This window comes from Ostrea edulis, chromosome 3 (genome assembly GCF_947568905.1).
Source record: "Ostrea edulis chromosome 3, xbOstEdul1.1, whole genome shotgun sequence".
NCBI classification, from domain to species: Eukaryota; Metazoa; Mollusca; class Bivalvia; order Ostreida; family Ostreidae; genus Ostrea; species Ostrea edulis.
This window is the reverse complement of record NC_079166.1, coordinates 97,638,906-97,655,394: the sequence shown is the minus strand read 5'-3', so window position 1 is coordinate 97,655,394 and position 16,489 is coordinate 97,638,906. Positions and strand designations below refer to the sequence as shown.

The 16,489-nt window shown below is 37.7% G+C and overlaps 1 protein-coding gene across 8 annotated transcripts in view; it reads right to left on the bottom strand.

Annotated features, from left to right (window-relative positions):
- LOC125677683 (protein mono-ADP-ribosyltransferase PARP4-like) overlaps window positions 1-16,489 on the bottom strand; it is a 162,474-nt gene that overhangs the window by 100,714 nt on the left and 45,271 nt on the right. For all 8 annotated transcript variants that reach the window (XM_056159644.1, XM_056159648.1, XM_056159645.1 and 5 more), the window contains exons 19-24: window positions 13,965-14,151; window positions 9,794-9,867; window positions 9,468-9,655; window positions 5,699-5,798; window positions 2,514-2,681; window positions 307-387 (exon numbers count right to left, since the gene is read on the bottom strand). In XM_056159644.1, coding sequence (XP_056015619.1) covers window positions 307-387; window positions 2,514-2,681; window positions 5,699-5,798; window positions 9,468-9,655; window positions 9,794-9,867; window positions 13,965-14,151 — 798 coding nt within the window. The remainder of the gene's footprint in view (window positions 1-306; window positions 388-2,513; window positions 2,682-5,698; window positions 5,799-9,467; window positions 9,656-9,793; window positions 9,868-13,964; window positions 14,152-16,489) is intronic.

The window sequence follows — 16,489 nt, the reverse complement described above, 5'->3', positions numbered from 1 at the left end:
AGGATATCCAACATTTAAGCTCTATATGAGTGAAAAATTCTCAAGAGGGACATTAAACAATATACAATCAATCAATCCAACATTTATTCAACTAATATAATATTTCCCATGTCAACTAAACCTTGCCTTTCCTTTCATTTATGCAAGCAGTGAGTAAATCCAAGATATTGCAGTTTTATTGTAGAATTTAAGATGATATATTATTAAAATCATAGTCAAATCTGGGTCCTTATTCACTTCCTGTTTGTGTAATGCATGCATGTATGTCTTTTGTTGGTCACAGGAATTCAATGTCTTTACACTGACCTTGCCCTTTGTGACACTGAGGTCAGAGGTCGACACAACAGTTGATATCTCTTGTCCAGCTATCTCCGCTCGCAGGGTGGCCTGCAATGTCCAAACACAAAGTTATTTTCAGAATACAGACAACTTATCTGCATTATAAAATTAATGTCTATCGCTTTTAAATTATCTTCCAGAGGGAATCTTTACTAATGAAGAAAGCTGACTTTATCTGCCTAATAAAATTAATGTCTATCACTTATCCTTCAGAAGGAATCTTTATTAAGAATGCTAATTAAAGGCCTTCAGTTGTAACAATCTGATTAGGATCGTATGTGTAGATCCACTCACGACCTCACTTGCGTACTGAGCTAGTGATTGGATCTATAGAGGCTGTTATAAAGGATTTTCAGTTATGAATTATATTAAATCCATTTCTCTCAGCAAAGTCTGAATACCAATTAAGGAATTAAATCACGACTCATTAAGATGATAATATTCATCTGCATATATAAACAAAACAATTACGGAATAAAATCAAGACTCGTGAAGATAATGATATTCATCTGCATATATAAACAAAACAATTAAGGAATTAAATCACGACTCAATAAGATGATAATATTCATCTGCATATATAAACGAAACAATTAAGGAATAAAATCACGACTCGTGAAGATAATAAAATTCATCTACATAAACATAACAAGTAAGGAATTAAATCACGACTCACTAACTTAAAGATAATGATAATTATCTGCATAAACATAACAATTACGGAATTAAATCTTGACTCATAAAGGAATTAAATCACAACCCATTAAGGAATTAAATCATGACTCGCTAAGGAATTAAATCACAACTCGTTAAGATAATAATATTCATCTGTGTAAACATAACAATTAAGGAAGTAAATCACGACTCATTAAAGAATTAAATCGCGACTCATTAAGGAATGAAATCACGACTCGTTAAGATAATAATATTCATCTGTGTAAAACTTTAATGAACAGCTACTCAATATTCTTTTTATGAGTTGGTACTTTTTTGATTGCTTAATTTTGTGGTCTGGCAAATCCAAGAAAAAAAACCCAAAATTTGTAATAAAAAAATACATTAAACCCCATTTTACACTGCGTCTTTCTGATTTTGTGCATGGAATAATATTTTTTACACTCTGTCTTTCTGATTTTGAGTAGGGAGTGATATTTTTTAAACCGTGTCTTTCTGATTTTGTGCACCGAATGATATTTTTTAAACCGTGTCTTTCTGATTTTGTGTACGGAGTGATATTTTTTAAACCGTGTCTTTCTGATTTTGTGTACGGAGTGATATTTTTTACACTGTGTCTTTCTGACTTTGTGTACGGAGTGATATTTTTTACACTGTGTCTTTCTGATTTTGTGTACGGAGTGATATTTTTTACACTGTGTCTTTCTGATTTTGTGTACGGAATGATATTTTTTACACTGTGTCTTTCTGATTTTGTGTACGGAGTGATATTTTTTACACTGTGTCTTTCTGGTTTTGTGTACCGAATGATATTTTTTAAACCGTGTCTTTCTGATTTTGTGTACGGAGTGATATTTTTTACACTGTGTCTTTCTGATTTTGTGTACGGAGTGATATTTTTTACACTGTGTCTTTCTGATTTTGTGTACCGAATGATATTTTTTAAACCGTGTCTTTCTGATTTTGTGTACGGAGTGATATTTTTTACACTGTGTCTTTCTGATTTTGTGTACGGAGTGATATTTTTTACACTGTGTCTTTCTGATTTTGTGTACCGAATGATATTTTTTTACACTGTGTCTTTCTGATTTTGTGTACGGAGTGATATCTTTTAAACCGTGTCTTTCTGATTTTGTGTACGGAGTGATATTTTTTACACTGTGTCTTTCTGACTTTGTGTACGGAGTGATATTTTTTAAACCGTGTCTTTCTGATTTTGTGTACGGAGTGATATTTTTTACACTGTGTCTTTCTGATTTTGTGTACCGAATGATATTTTTTACACTGCGTCTTTCGGATTTTGTGTACGGAATGATATTTTTTACACTGCGTCTTTCGGATTTTGTGTACGGAATGATATTTTTTACACTGTGTCTTTCTGACTTTGTGTACGGAGTGATATTTTTTACACTGTGTCTTTCTGATTTTGTGTACGGAATGATATTTTTTACACTGCGTCTTTCGGATTTTGGATTTACAGTTTTAAATCAATTTCCCACCATGTAGCAGTTGTCCACAAATCCGTAGATGACTTGTCGAGATCCGTTGAACAGTGCAGTGATTTGTTGTGGAGCTTGTAGTGGGGCAGGGTGCTGGTCGTCATGGCGCCAGTCAACAGATACGGAAGTCAAAACTGGTTGTGCAGCTTTCTGTAGCTGCGACTTCACCTAAAAAGATAAAAAATTTAGGTCACCTCTCGAGATATGCTTTTGGATTCCTGGGTCACAATTAGGAATCCTGGCAGACAAGTGGTTATAGTGAGTGTGAGCAGACAAGTGGTTATAGTAAGTGTAAGCAGACAAGTGGTTATAATGAGCAGACAAGTGGTTATAGTGAGTGGGCAAACAAGTGGTTATTGTGAGTGAGCAGACAAGTGGTTATTGTGAGTGAGCAGACAAGTGGTTATTGTGAGTGAGCAGACAAGTGGTTATTGTGAGTGAGCAGACAAGTGGTTATTGTGAGTGAGCAGACAAGTGGTTATTGTGAGTGGGCAGACAAGTGGTTATTGTGAGTGGGCAGACAAGTGGTTATAATGAGCAAACAAGTGATTATAATGAGCAGACAAGTGGTTATTGTGAGTGAGCAGACAAGTGGTTATAATGAGCAAACAAGTGGTTATAATGAGCAGACAAGTGATTATTGTGAGTGAGCAGACAAGTGGTTATTGTGAGTGGGCAGACAAGTGGTTATAGTGAGTGAGCAGACAAGTGGTTATAGTGAGTGGGCAGACAAGTGGTTATAATGAGCAGACAAGTGGTTATTGTGAGTGAGCAGACAAGGTGTTATTGTGAGTGGGCAGACAAGTGGTTATAGTGAGTGGGCAGACAAGTGGTTATAATGAGCAGACAAGTGGTTATAGTGAGTGAGCAGACAAGTGGTTATTGTGAGTGAGCAGACAAGTGGTTATAGTGAGTGAGCAGACAAGTGGTTATAGTGAGTGAGCAGACAAGTGGTTATAGTGAGTGAGCAGACAAGTGGTTATAGTGAGTGGGCAGACAAGGTGTTATTGTGAGTGGGCAGACAAGTGGTTATAGTGAGTGAGCAGACAAGTGGTTATTGTGAGTGAGCAGACAAGTGGTTATAGTGAGTGAGCAGACAAGTGGTTATAGTGAGTGGGCATACAAGGTGTTATTGTGAGTGAGCAGACAAGTGGTTATAGTGAGTGAGCAGACAAGTGGTTATTGTGAGTGAGAAGACAAGTGGTTATAGTAAGTGGGCAAACAAGGTGTTATTGTGAGTGAGCAGACAAGTGGTTATAGTGAGTGAGCAGACAAGTGGTTATAGTGAGTGAGCAGACAAGTGGTTATTGTGAGTGAGCAGACAAGTGGTTATAGTGAGTGAGCAGACAAGTGGTTATTGTGAGTGGGCAGAGAAGTGGTTATTGTGAGTGAGCAGACAAGTGGTTATTGTGAGTGAGCAGACAAGTGCTTATAGTGAGTGGGCAGACAAGCGGTTATTGTGAGTGAGCAGACAAGTGGTTATTGTGAGTGAGCAGACAAGTGGTTATTGTGAGTGAGCAGACAAGTGGTTATTGTGAGTGGGCAGACAAGTGGTTATTGTGAGTGGGCAGACAAGTGGTTATAATGAACAAACAAGTGATTATAATGAGCAGACAAGTGGTTATAGTGAGTGAGCAGACAAGTGGTTATAGTGAGTGGGCAGACAAGTGGTTATTGTGAGTGGGTAGACAAGTGATTAAAGTGAGTGAGCAGACAAGTGGTTATTGTGAGTGGGCAGACAAGTGGTTATTGTGAGTGGGCAGACAAGGTGTTATAGTGAGTGAGCAGACAAGTGGTTATAATGAGCAAACAAGTGATTATAATGAGCAGACAAGTGGTTATTGTGAGTGAGCAGACAAGTGGTTATAATGAGCAAACAAGTGGTTATAATGAGCAGACAAGTGATTATAATGAGCAGACAAGTGGTTATTGTGAGTGAGCAGACAAGTGGTTATTGTGAGTGGGCAGACAAGTGGTTATTGTGAGTGGGCAGACAAGTGGTTATTTGTGAGTGGGCAGACAAGTGGTTATTGTGAGTGAGCAGACAAGTGGTTATAGTGAGTGAGCAGACAAGTGGTTATAGTGAGTGGGCAGACAAGGTGTTATTGTGAGTGAGCAGACAAGTGGTTATTGTGGGTGGGCAGACAAGTGGTTATAGTGAGTGAGCAGACAAGTGGTTATTGTGAGTGAGAAGACAAGTGGTTATTGTGATTGAGCAGACAAGTGGTTATAGTGAGTGGGCAGACAAGTGGTTATTGGGAGTGAGCAGACAAGTGGTTATAGTGAGTGAGCAGACAAGTGATTATAATGAGCAGACAAGTGGTTATAGTGAGTGGGCAGACAAGGTGTTATTGTGAGTGGGCAGATAAGTGGTTATTGTGGGTGGGCAGACAAGTGGTTATAGTGAGTGAGCAGACAAGTGGTTATTGTGAGTGAGCAGACAAGTGGTTATAGTGAGTGAGCAGACAAGTGGTTATAGTGAGTGGGCAGACAAGGTGTTATTGTGAGTGAGCAGACAAGTGGTTATAGTGAGTGAGCAGACAAGTGGTTATTGTGAGTGAGAAGACAAGTGGTTATTGTGAGTGAGCAGACAAGTGGTTATTGTGATTGAGCAGACAAGTGGTTATAGTGAGTGGGCAGACAAGTGGTTATTGGGAGTGAGCAGACAAGTGGTTATAGTGAGTGAGCAGACAAGTGGTTATAGTGAGTGGGCAGACAAGTGGTTATTGTGAGTGAGCAGACAAGTGGTTATTGTGAGTGAGCAGACAAGTGGTTATTGTGAGTGGGCAGACTGTTTTTAAGATATAGTCTGGACAATGACAACACCCACTCAAAATGGAAAAAATATCCATAACTTCTTAATGTGAAGAATCTCAATCACAATAGCTTCATTATTCAATATATTAAAAGATATACGTAAAACTGAAACAGGTGCACAACTTCATTATTCAATATATTAAAAGATATACGTAAAACTGAAACAGGTGCACAACTTCATTATTCAATATATTAAAAGATATATACGACTGTAATAAAATCTGCTCATCAGTGTTAAAGATATTGTCTGGACAAATGCTGTCTATGGATGGAAGGTCAGATGGACAAGGTGATTCAAGTACACACAACCCAACTCCCAAAAAAACTTTGTTCGTGGGGAGGGGGGATATAACAACAAGAAATCTTACCTTATCTTCCCACTTGGATTTGAACTTGGAGTCATAAAACTCAAAAGATCCCGCCCCGACGCGGGCCACAGCCTTCAGCAGATGACGGTTCGCCACGGAGCTAGAGGAGAAAAGAAATGTTAAACACTGCCTTCAGCAGGTAACGGTTCGACACAGATCTGGGAGAGAAGAGATATGATAAATGTGCATGGATCCTTGATATAATACAGTACTGCATATGTCACTTTTTGTCATTAATCCTACACAAGTTTTACCACCAGCTTTACTTATAGCAAAATAACAAAGACAGCATACATCCAAATAACAATGGACAGCATACATCCAAATAACAATGGACAGCATACATCCAAATAACAATGGACAGCATACATCCAAATAACAATGGACAGCATACATCCAAATAACAATGGACAGCATACATCCAAATAACAATGGACAGCATACATCCAAATAACAATGGACAGCATACATCCAAATAACAATGGACAGCATACATCCAAATAACAATGGACAGCATACATCCAAATAACAATGGACAGCATACATCCAAATAACAATGGACAGCATACATCCAAATAACAATGGACAGCATACATCCAAATAACAATGGACAGCATACATCCAAATGGGTTTTAGATTATAGATTTATGATTGAATATGAATGAAGTCTCTATTTTTCTCATTAATAATTATGATATTCACAAAAATCTTCAAAATTATCAACTTCTTTTATTCCTAAATTACAAAATAAATTGGTTGATGATCCTGAAATACTCTCTACTGATAAGCAACCTTAAACTTTGTACACACTAATTTTAGTGGGATTGATATTATAGCGCCGTCGATGATGAAGAACAAGAGCTAATTTATGGTGGCACTCAGATATGACAATCTCTATTCATCCATTATTAACCACAGAACAAACACTGAATTGTATCAGTTATTGTGGTCCAATCAAGGATGTACGGGGATTTACTCGGTTTGTGTTCCTACACATCGAGACCTACGGCACGGAATAACACACAGGGCAAATCCCGTGACTGGACCTTAATAACAACTCCCTGTACACCCATGACTGGACCTTAATAACAACTCCCTGTAACCCCATGACTGGACCTTAATAACAACTCCCTGTAACCCCGTGACTGGACCTTAATAAAAAATCTCTGTACACCCGTGACTGGACCTCAGCAACAACTCCCTGTACACCAGTGATTGGACCTTAATAACAATTTTTATTAAGGTACTACATGCAAGGTGAAGATAACGAACAGTGATCAATCTCATAACTCCTACAAGCAATACAAAATAGATAGTTGGGCAAACACGGACCCCAGGACACACCAGAGGTGGGATCAGGTGCCTAGGAGGAGTAAGCATCCCCTGTTGACCGTTCACACCCGCCATGAGCCCCATATCCTGATCAGGTAAACGGAGTTATCCGCAGTCAAAATCAGTGTGCCAAGAACGGCTTAACAATCGGTATGAAACACGTCAGACAGCATTTGACCCAATGCGAGGTTGTATTGACGAACTAGATCATTATAACGACCATAGAATTTGCGAAATGCTGACTTCAATGAGACTGTTGAAATCCCTGTACCATCAACTTGTTTGTCAGTAGCTTACCTCGATTTAAAAACTGACTATACCCAGAACAAGCTCTTGCATATCGAATCAGTTGAGATATATAAACACCATATGCAGGTGATAATGGAATATTGCTACATAAATGTGGGAAGTTGACGATGGAGAAGCTGAAATCATCCCGTTTGTCATACAGTTGAGTTGTCAGTTTGCCGTTAATATCTACTTTCAATAAAATATCTAAGTATAAAGCAGAAGTGGACGACTCTGTGGTGTCCTTTATTTCGAGCTCACAGGGATACATGTGATTATTTAGGAATTAAAATAAGAAAATTCATTTAATCTTTTATTACCTTTAAAAAATAAAACAATCATTTCAATTTAAGATTCCATTCTCCATAACTACCTGACATCCACAGTAAACATTCTGGTGTGTTGATAGTTTCTATGTTACCTGACACCCAGAGTAAATATTCTGGTATGTTGATAGTTTCTATGTTACCTGACTCCCAGAGTAAATATTCTGGTATGTTGATAGTTTGTATGTTACCTGACTCCCAGAGTAAATATTCCGGTGTGTTGATAGTTTCTATGTTACCTGACTCCCAGAGTAAATATTCTGGTGTGTTGATAGTTTCTATGTTACCTGACTCCCAGAGTAAATATTGTGGTGTGTTGATAGTTTCTATGTTACCTGACTCCCAGAGTAAATATTCTGGTATGTTGATAGTTTCTATGTTACCTGACACCCAGAGTAAATATTCTAGTGTGTTGATAGTTTCTATGTTACCTGACTCCCAGAGTAAATATTCTGGTATATTGATAGTTTCTATGTTACCTGACTCCCAGAGTAAATATTCTGGTATGTTGATAGTTTCTATGTTACCTGACACCCAGAGTAAATATTCTAGTGTGTTGATAGTTTCTATGTTACCTGACTCCCAGAGTAAATATTCTGGTATATTGATAGTTTCTATGTTACCTGACTCCCAGAGTAAATATTCTGGGGTGTTGATAGTTTTTATGTTACCTGACTTCCAGAGTAAATATTCTAGTGTGCTGATAGTTTGTATGTTACCTGACACCCAGAGTAAACATTCTGGTGTGTTGATAGTTTCTATGTTACCTGACACCCAGAGTAAATATTCTGGTATATTGATAGTTTCTATGTTACCTGACTCCCAGAGTAAATATTCTGGTGTGCTGATAGTTTCTATGTTACCTGACACTCAGAGTAAATATTCTGGTGTGTTGATAGTTTCTATGTTGCCTGACACCCAGAGTAAATATTCTGGTGTGTTGATAGTTTCTATGTTACCTGACACCCAGAGTAAATATTCTGGTATGTTGATAGTTTCTATGTTACCTGACTCCCAGAGTAAATATTCTGGTATATTGATAGTTTCTATGTTACCTGACTCCCAGAGTAAATATTCTGGTGTGTTGATAGTTTCTATGTTACCTGACTCCCAGAGTAAATATTCTGGTGTGCTGATAGTTTCTATGTTACCTGACTCCCAGAGTAAATATTCTGGTATGTTGATAGTTTGTATCTTACCTGACACCCAGAGTAAATATTCTGGTGTGTTGATAGTTTCTATGTTACCTGACTCCCAGAGTAAATATTCTAGTTTGTTGATAGTTTGTATTTTACCTGACACCCAGAGTAAATATTCTGGTGTGTTGATAGTTTCTATGTTACCTGACTCCCAGAGTAAATATTCTGGTATGTTGATAGTTTCTATGTTACCTGACTCCCAGAGTAAATATTCTGGTATATTGATAGTTTCTATGTTACCTGCCTCCCAGAGTAAATATTCTGGTGTGTTGATAGTTTCTATGTTACCTGACACCCAGAGTAAATATTCTGGTATGTTGATAGTTTCTATGTTACCTGACACCCAGAGTAAATATTCTGGTATGTTGATAGTTTCTATGTTACCTGACTCCCAGAGTAAATATTCTGGTATGTTGATAGTTTCTATGTTACCTGCCTCCCAGAGTAAATATTCTGGTATGTTGATAGTTTCTATGTTACCTGACACCCAGAGTAAATATTCTGGTATGTTGATAGTTTCTATGTTACCTGACACCCAGAGTAAATATTCTGGTGTGCTGATAGTTTCTATGTTACCTGACACCCAGAGTAAATATTCTGGTGTGCTGATAGTTTCTATGTTACCTGACTCCCAGAGTAAATATTCTGGTGTGCTGATAGTTTCTGGAAATTCTGTAAAGAGCCGTCTCTTCATCATTGATGTGGCCATCAGAAATGAGAAAAACATTCCTTGTGGAACTCTCCGGTTTTAGGAGGAAGAAAGAGTTCAAAGGTCGACAGAGTTCAGTGTTACCCTGGTCAGCATGTAGTTTCTGCAACAAAAATTTATACATGTCTTAATTAGCAATACTTCTGATGTTCTACAAATTTATACATGTCTTAGCAATAATTCTGATGTTCTAATGGCATATAAATTCTTGGTAATTCTAAGTCATTGATTAATAATTTACCTGAATGAATTGTTTTGCAGCTTGTAAATTGGATTTGCTAACTGGCTGTGAGGATGGAAAAAGCTCCGAAAAAGCTGAAATGGAAGAAAGTAAAGATTGGATAATTCAACAACGTTTGATTTTCCAAGTGAATACCTGCTAGCAATTTGTTCTACAGGCAATACAGAAATGGAATAACTGGCAATAACTGTAACATACAGTCTAAAGACTCCCACAAAAATAACTGTGGTCTTCATGAAAGATGTCAAATTTTATAGCAAGTTATATATCATGACATCTGCTCACCACTTAGCTATATAATGACATCCAGTAAACAATTAGTTATATCATGACATCCAGTAAACACTTAGTTATATCATGACATCCAGTAAAAACTTAGTTATATCATGACATCCAGTAAACACTTAGTTATATCATGACATCCAGTAAACACTTAGTTATATCATGACATCCAGTAAACACTTAGTTATATCATGACATCCAGTACACACTTATACAGTAAACACTTAGTTATATCATGACATCCAGTAAACACTTAGTTATATCATGACATCCAGTACACACTTATACAGTAAACACTTAGTTATATAATGACATCCAGTAAACACTTATATATATAATGACATCCAGTAAACACTTAGTTACATCATGACATCCAGTAAACATTTAGTTATATCATGACATCCAGTACACACTTATACAGTAAACACTTAGTTATATAATGACATCCAGTAAACACTGAGTTATATAATGACATCCAGTAAACACTGAGTTACATCATGACATCCAGTAAACATTTAGCTATATCATGACATTAAATAAACACTTAGTTATATCATGACATCCAGTAAGCACTGAGTTATATCATGACATCCAGTAAACACTGAGTTACATCATGACATCCAGTAAACACTTAATTATGTAATGACATCCAGTAAACACTTAGTTATATCATGACATCCAGTAAACACTTATATATATAATGACATCCAGTAAACACTGAGTTATATAATGACATCCAGTAAACACTGAGTTACATCATGACATCCAGTAAACACTGAGTTACATCATGACATCCAGTAAACACTTAGCTATATCATGACATCCAGTAAACACTTAGTTATATCATGACATCCAGTAAACACTTAGTTACATCATGACATCCAGTAAACACTTAGCTATATCATGACATCCAATAAACACTGAGTTACATCATGACATCCAGTAAACACTGAGTTACATCTTGACATCCAGTAAACACTTAGTTATATAATGACATCCAGTAAACACTTAGTTATATCATGACATCCAGTAAACACTGAGTTACATCATGACATCCAGTAAACACTTAGCTATATCATGACATCCAGTAAACACTTAGTTATATCATGACATCCAGTAAACAGTTATATCATGACATCCAGTAAGCACTTAGTTATATCATGACATCCAGTAAACACTGAGTTATATAATGACATCCAGTAAACAGTTATATCATGACGTCCAGTAAGCACTTAGTTATATCATGACATCCAGTAAACACTGAGTTATATAATGACATCCAGTAAACACTGAGTTATATAATGACATCCAGTAAACACTGAGTTATATAATGACATCCAGTAAACACTTAGTTATATCATGACATCCAGTAAACACTTATATATATAATGACATCCAGTAAACACTGAGTTATAACATGACATCCAGTAAACACTTAGCTATATCATGACATCCAGTAAACACTTATCTATATAATGACATCCAGTAAACACTTAGTTATATCATGACATCCAGTAAACACTGAGTTATATCATGACATCCAGTAAACACTTAGCTATATCATGACATCCAGTAAGCACTTAGTTATATCATGACATCCAGTAAACACTTAGCTATATAATGACATCCAGTAAGCACTTAGTTATATCATGACATCCAGTAAACACTGAGTTACATCATGACATCCAGTAAACACTTAGTTATATCATGACATCCATTAAACACTTAGTTATATAATGACATCCAGTAAACAGTTATATAATGACATCCAGTAAACACTGAGTTACATCATGACATCCAGTAAACACTTAAGTTATATCATGACATCCAGTAAACACTTAAGTTATATCAGGACATCCAGTAAACACTTAGTTATATCATGACATCCAGTAAACACTGAGTTATATCATGACATCCAGTAAACACTTAGCTATATCATGACATCCAGTAAACACTTAGCTATATCATGACATCCAGTAAACACTTAGCTATATCATGGGAGAGGGCTAGCTGGCATCATAAACCCTAGCTAACTAATTCCTCCTTATCAAAGCATTATTCCCCAAACCCTGTCTCCTTATCAAAGCACTAATTCACCAAACCCTGTCTCCTTATCGAAGCACTAATTCCCCATACCGTCTCCTTATCAAAGCACTAATTCACAAAACCCTGCCTCCTTATCAAAGCACTAATTCACAAAACCCTGTCTCCTTATCAAATCAGTAATTCACCAAATCCTGTCTCCTTATCAAAGCTTTCAAGAGAGGTTCTCTGTCTTTTGCTCCCTCCCCTTACCCACTTTTGTCTGTCACTTATTTCAAATGTTTAAACTTTTTGTGTATGTATCCACATGTTCTATCGCTATAGATCATTGTCCTGATTACATCTGTACATACACATTGTCCTGATTACATATATACATACACATTGTCCTGATTACATATATACATACACATTCTCCTGATTACATCTGTACATACACATTGTCCTGATTACATCTGTACATACACATTGACCTGATTACATATATACATACACATTGTCCTGATTACTTCTGTATATACACATTGTCCTGATTACATCTGTACATACACATTGTCCTGATTACATATATACATACACATTCTCCTGATTACATCTGTACATACACATTGACCTGATTACATTTATACATGTACATACACATTGTCCTGATTACATATATACATACACATTGACCTGATTACATCTGTACATACACATTGTCCTGATTACATATATACATACACATTGTCCTGATTACATCTGTACATACACATTGTCCTGATTACTTCTGTATATACACATTGTCCTGATTACATCTGTACATACACATTGTCCTGATTACATATATACATACACATTCTCCTGATTACATCTGCACATACACATTCTCCTGATTACATATATACATACACATTGTCCTGATTACATATATACATACACATTCTCCTGATTACATATGTACATACACATTGTCCTGATTACATATATACATACACATTGACCTGATTACATTTGTACATACACATTGTCCTGATTACATCTGTACATACACATTGTCCTGATTACATATACATACACATTGACCTGATTACATATATACATACACATTGACCTGATTACATATATACATACACATTGACCTTATTACATCTGTACATACACCTGTTCTATCGATATACTGTAAACGTATTATATTTGGCATGTACGATATTTGGCGGAAATTGTTTTTTCAACAAGTTAGCGTAGATTTGATTTAGCGCATTCCTGAATTACTTCAAACATTTAGATTTACGAATGGCATTTAGCAATGTACTTGATTTAGCGGAAGCTGTGTTCCGCCAAAGGCTCTAAATAGAATACACAGCCAAATGTAATACATTTACAGTAGTTCATTGTCTGGGTTAGGGTTAGGGTTCTGTATGAATAAACTAGAGAATGTGAATGATATTTCATTCAATCAACAAATGTCACACTCTGAAACATCAGAAAGTGCATCCTTTCACTTGATATGATGTGATTAATTAACTGAACACAAATTTCAATTGATTTGACTACTTCTACAGGAATTCTATCAATTGAAAAAGTATGTCCGATTCAAGTTAATGAATTATTTTTCATATGTAGAAGAGATGGTTGCTTGTTTTGTTAAACCTGCAATCACAGTTCAATCATGAAACACCCTGTACCTGTTCCAAATGTCACCACTTTAAACCTCTACCCACAGTTCCATCTGAAACACCCTGTACCTGTTCCAAATGTCACCACTTAAACCTCTACCCACAGTTCCATCTGAAACACCCTGTACCTGTTCCAAATATCACCACGTTAAACCTCTACCCACAGTTCAATCTAAAACACCCTGTACCTGTTCCAAACATCACCACGTTAAACCTCCACCCACAGTTTAAGTGGTGCAACATCAGAAGTGCAGCCTTCTTGGCATCTTGGAGGGCGGAGTCTTTCATGGAATTAGAGCTGTCAATCATCAAAATCACCTCCACCCCTGACTCCTCTTCAGCCTCAAACTCCGGATAAAATGTCAACATGCAAGCCTGGGACCAAACAAAAGAAACAATATAGCTATGTACTACATATTCATATCTTTTATCAAATTAGGTTATATACCCAGTGCATTTCTTGTTTTGCTGTTGCATAATTCAGCCCCTTCTATGTTTACGTCTGAAACATACAGCAAATGCATTGTGTCTTTGCTATTGTATCAATACCAAGTTTTGCAGGAATCAAAGAACAGAAATAAAATGTCCATCAAATATCCATGTTATTTGAATTTGTGTGCCTACTATATCAGGGATTCCCCACAGTGTGGTGTGTGTATCAGTGATTCCTCAGTGTGGTGTGTGTATCAGTGATTCCTCACAGTGGTGTGTGCATCAGTGATTCCCCACAGTATGGTGTGTGTATCAGTGATTCCTCACAGTGTGGTGTGTGTATCAGTGATTCCCCACAGTGTGGTGTGTGTATCAGTGATTCCTCACAGTGTGGTGTGTGTATCAGTGATCCCTCAGTGTGGTGTGTGTATCAGTGATTCCTCACAGTGGTGTGTGTATCAGTGATTCCCCACAGTATGGTGTGTGTATCAGTGATTCCTCACAGTGTGGTGTATATATCAGTGATTCCTCAGTGTGGTGTGTGTATCAGTGATTCCTCACAGTGGTGTGTGTATCAGTGATTCCCCACAGTATGGTGTGTGTATCAGTGATTCTTCACAGTGTGGTGTGTGTATCAGTGATTCTCCACAGTGTGGTGTATGTATCAGTGATTCCCCACAGTGTGGTGTATGTATCAGTGATTCCCCACAGTGTGATGTGTGTATCAGTGATTCTCCACAGTGTGGTGTTTGTATCAGTGATTCCTTACAGTGTGGTGTGTGTATCAGTGATTCCTCACAGTGTGGTGTATATATCAGTAATTCCTCACAATGTGGTGTGTGTATCAGTGATTCCTCAGTGTGGTGTGTGTATCAGTGATTCCTCACAGTATGGTGTGTGTATCAGTGATTCCCACAGTGTGGTGTGTGTATCAGTGATTCCCCACAGTGGTGTGTGTATCAGTGATTCCTCAGTGTGGTGTATGTATCAGTGATTCCTCACAGTATGGTGTGTGTATTAGTGATTCCTCACAGTGTGGTGTGTGTATCAGTGATTCCTCACAGTGTGGTGTGTGTATCAGTGATTCCTCACAGTGTGGTGTGTGTATCAGTGATTCCTCACAGTGTGGTGTGTGTATCAGTGATTCCTCACAGTGTGGTGTGTGTATCAGTGATTCCTCACAGTGTGGTGTGTGTATCAGTGATTCCCCACAGTGTGGTGTGTGTATCAGTGATTCTCCACAGTGTGGTGTTTGTATCAGTGATTCCTTACAGTGTGGTGTGTATATCAGTGATTCCTCACAGTGTGGTGTATGTATCAGTGCTTCCCCACAGTGTGGTGTTTGTATCAGTGATTCCTCACAGTGTGGTGTGTGTATCAGTGATTCCTCACAGTGTGGTGTGTGTATCAGTGATTCCTCACAGTGTGGTGTGTGTATCAGTGATTGCCCACAGTGTGGTGTGTGTATCAGTGATTCCTCACAGTGTGGTGTGTGTATCAGTGATTCCTCACAGTGTGGTGTGTGTATCAGTGATTCCTCACAGTGTGGTGTGTGTATCAGTGATTCCTCACAGTGTGGTGTGTGTATCAGTGATTCCTCACAGTGTGGTGTGTGTATCAGTGATTCCTCACAGTGTGGTGTGTGTATCAGTGATTCCTCACAGTGTGGTGTATGTATCAGTGATTCCTCACAGTGTGGTGTGTGTATCAGTGATTGCCCACAGTGTGGTGTGTGTATCAGTGATTGCCCACAGTGTGGTGTGTGTATCAGTGATTCCTCACAGTGTGGTGTGTGTATCAGTGATTCCTCACAGTGTGGTGTGTGTATCAGTGATTCCTCACAGTGTGGTGTGTGTATCAGTGATTCCTCACAGTGTGGTGTGTGTATCAGTGATTCCTCACAGTGTGGTGTGTGTATCAGTGATTCCTCACAGTGTGGTGTATGTATCAGTGATTCCTCACAGTGTGGTGTGTGTATCAGTGATTCCTCACAGTGTGGTGTGTGTATCAGTGATTGCCCACAGTGTGGTGTGTGTATCAGTGATTCCTCACAGTGTGGTGTGTGTATCAGTGATTCCTCACAGTGTGGTGTGTGTATCAGTGATTCCTCACAGTGTGGTGTGTGTATCAGTGATTCCTCACAGTGTGGTGTGTGTATCAGTGATTCCTCACAGTGTGGTGTGTGTATCAGTGATTCCTCACAGTGTGGTGTGTGTATCAGTGATTCCTCACAGTGTGGTGTGTGTATCAGTGATTCCTCACAGTGTGGTGTGTGTATCAG